The sequence below is a fragment of the Augochlora pura genome, unplaced genomic scaffold (genome assembly GCF_028453695.1).
Source record: "Augochlora pura isolate Apur16 unplaced genomic scaffold, APUR_v2.2.1 APUR_unplaced_2372, whole genome shotgun sequence".
Classification (NCBI taxonomy): Eukaryota; Metazoa; Arthropoda; class Insecta; order Hymenoptera; family Halictidae; genus Augochlora; species Augochlora pura.
In genome coordinates this window covers 1-3,121 of record NW_027582517.1, presented here as the reverse complement: position 1 = coordinate 3,121, position 3,121 = coordinate 1, and the positions used below count along the sequence as shown (strand labels likewise).

General features: G+C 35.3%; 1 protein-coding gene across 5 annotated transcripts; it reads left to right on the top strand.

Moving 5' to 3' along the window:
* The first annotated feature begins 6 nt into the window (after positions 1 to 6).
* LOC144477615 (uncharacterized) lies at positions 7 to 3,076 on the top strand. Of its 5 annotated transcripts, none has more exons than XM_078195342.1 (6): positions 7 to 193; positions 312 to 402; positions 523 to 668; positions 1,466 to 1,598; positions 1,671 to 1,757; positions 2,511 to 3,076. In XM_078195342.1, the coding sequence occupies exons 1-5, from the start codon at positions 42 to 44 to the stop codon at positions 1,716 to 1,718; spliced, it is 570 nt and encodes a 189-aa protein (XP_078051468.1). In that variant the 5' UTR covers positions 7 to 41; the 3' UTR covers positions 1,719 to 1,757; positions 2,511 to 3,076. The 5 variants fall into 5 exon arrangements, with proteins under 5 accessions (XP_078051468.1, XP_078051470.1, XP_078051472.1 ...); XM_078195344.1 differs by having other exon boundaries at positions 308 to 402; XM_078195346.1 differs by having other exon boundaries at positions 7 to 197.
* Positions 3,077 to 3,121: the final 45 nt, after the last annotated feature.

Genomic DNA, 3,121 nt, shown 5'->3' with positions numbered 1-3,121 from the left:
AATTACTTATCAGTAGCAATTAAATAATTAGAAATATTTAGATGAAAATGTTCGTATTAATGGCACATATCTATTTTCATTGCTCTAGTTACCGAGTACGAACGGCTGTCAACGAGATGGCGAACTCGTCGACAATCACGTCGAATATAATAGACATACGATCGGCCGTGGAATTGCACCGGCGTGCTGCTGAGTTGGTACCATCATTCAGTTGTTACAGCAACATTAACGCTATATATATTTTACTCTACACTTATTCTGTCTTCTTTCACGTCTCGCCTTGCCGCCGCGAATTGAATTATCGAAGGAAGGCTCACAATAAGCATTGCCAGAAACATGAATATGTCTTACTTAGTGTCCATAACAACTGCCGTCGTCTCGTTCGCTATAAATTTATATCGCGTAAGCATCATCAGACGTTCTTTTTCATTTTTTAAGAAAATAATCGGCAGAATATAACATTTAATATTCACCGTATCATTGTCGATGGGAATGTAATTGGACTGATTTTCATTGCAATAGTTATACCTGGCGGTTGATGATCTAAGCGACGTGGAGAACATTGCCGTTTCTCTGCAGGTTATCCTGGTACATTTATTGGTTATATTCTTAAACAATCATAACGGCCAAAAAGTGATCACTTCTAGTACTGCACTGTTCCGTGAAATGTAAGTTCGCTTTTTCTCGAATAAATGTGTTTTTTTATCGGCGACGATTATAAATGCAAAATCGGTTTAATTAATTAACGAATAGTAAAAGTGACCCGCGATTTTATATGAGTTGCCTAAAAATCGCGTTAGATTATTGTTTAACCAGTTAAGTGTGTTCGACGACTATATCCGTCATAATTGACGAAATTTTGTGGCAGAATTTTCTGACGCGACGATTACATCCGTCATGTGTAAAATCTTGTTATAATTCGATACTTAAATTGTAATTCTGGCGAAAACTAAATTATGCCACTTAAAACTGTGCCACCGCTGAAATTACATTGCGTTCCAAAATAATTTTCATACTACGAAAAATTACATTTCAAAAATTATTAAAGCTATAACTTAGATGTTATAACAAATATTTAATAAATTGTCGCATGAGTTACAAGATTCAATTTCATATGCATAAAATACATATTTATCATATAAAATAGAAATGCTATGTGTCAGGAACGTTATTTCAGAATTACAGTAAAAATGGCTTCGAGTGCAAAGCGTTAATATATATAAAATATTTACAGCCGAGGACGAAATGAAAAATAACAAATAAAAATTATAAATAATTTGAGTTGGACTCTTAACTTTCTTCGTCATCGCTTAATCATCGCGACGCACTTAAACAAATTCATGAATTTATCTAACAAATCAAGGCGGCCGCATAGCAAAGAGATCGCAACACAGTTAACTGGTTAATTAGGGAGCGAGACAAACGCGCTTAAATAATAATGACACGACGCTGTTCAATGAAACAGATACGACTCGTTGTGGTATCGAATACCACCGAAGTCCCAGAAGTTGTTACTATTCATGTTGATGAGAAGCAACATCGAAATACAATTTAATCTCGCTGGTTTATTCGTTCCCTGTTATCAAGGCTTCACAATGGTAATCGACTAATTATCGTATCCTATCAGCCGCGACATCGCCGTTCCCGGATTCAATGATCCTCTGTTTCAGATGGTGAGCTCGTCATTTTCGTATTTTACCGTAATTACGTCGATTTAGTAAGAAAATAAAAAATACTGGGCGCGGTTAGAAAACAGAGTACGTATGACGCGTGTATAAAACTGAGTTAATTATAATTTATTTAGACAATATTTGGTTGGCAACTGAGTAATTGCGGATTCAAAATAAGAAGGAAAATTCAATTCGTTTGTTTAAAAATATAAGTTTGTTCAATTAGACGAATCAATTTTGACGCTGCCTTTCTTTCAAGACTTGAATTTAATATACTCTATATAACATAAAAATCGTGCTCGCGATGCTTGCTTTTTTGGAAATAATGTAATAAAATATGTCTGAAACGCGCGCCTTGTCCTTTCATCTTCAAACGGTAATAAAAACGAAACTAAATAATTCAACGATTTTCTTACCAAATTAAAGGTGGAAGTCCAAACAGCGAGGAAACAATATAGATCGGGTGTTTTAATCCTGTGTTTTTGGAAATAATACAATAAAATGTGTCTGAAATGCGTTTCTTGTCCTTCCGGCTTCAAACAGTGATTAAGACGAAAATAAATAACTAATCGATACAATTTCCTTACTAAATTGAAGATGAAAGTCTAAACAGTAAGAAAACAATGTAACTTAATTATTTTGAAGTTGTTGATAAAACAAAAGAAAGTGCTAAGGCCATTTGTTAACGAAATCTGCAATCACTTAATGGCCAACCCAATATTTTCTGCACCAGTTAGCTAATATTTGTAGTCTTCTATATTATGTGTACACCAGTTGTAGTTCTCTGTACTATCCAAGGGGTGTCAGGCTCTAGTTATACACGTCCAGGGATTTTTGTAGGCATAGTGTTCACACCACCTGGAACAAGGATCACTCTGCTATAGTGTGAGGAGGCACGAGGTGTCCTATTAATCGTTTGTTGCGATCCTCGGGGCATCTTAACCGGTGTCACGTGTCCAAGGGGACCGAAGCACGAAAGGGGAACTCGACGATGGGAACCCTCGAAAAGGACGCGAAAGTGAAATTGTACGGACTTAGCAATAAGATCTTTAATAAAGAAAATTATTGAATAATATAAGTGGTGAATACTGATAAGAATACTGTATAAGGAGCTTTTTAACGTAATTGCTCGGTTTACTATACATAGTACCGATTATCATCCCCCTAAAATTAGCAGAGTCTTGTGTCTGTAGCAAGTCTTGCTCGAAAAGTATAATTTTAATTAATAGTTATTGCTAATAACGATTTTATACAGGGTTTTTTCTCCTAATTCTTGTGTCATCGTTTCAACTACTAGCCACGTGATGGGGGAACTTATGTTTAAACTGCCATAGATAGAAGAATCACTTCTTATTTATAAGGAACCTTGACACCTTACCAACAGGTATCATAAAATTCGGTTGTCATGGCAGCTAATAATTTATTATCTCTTATTAAAGTAAGAGTGTTAG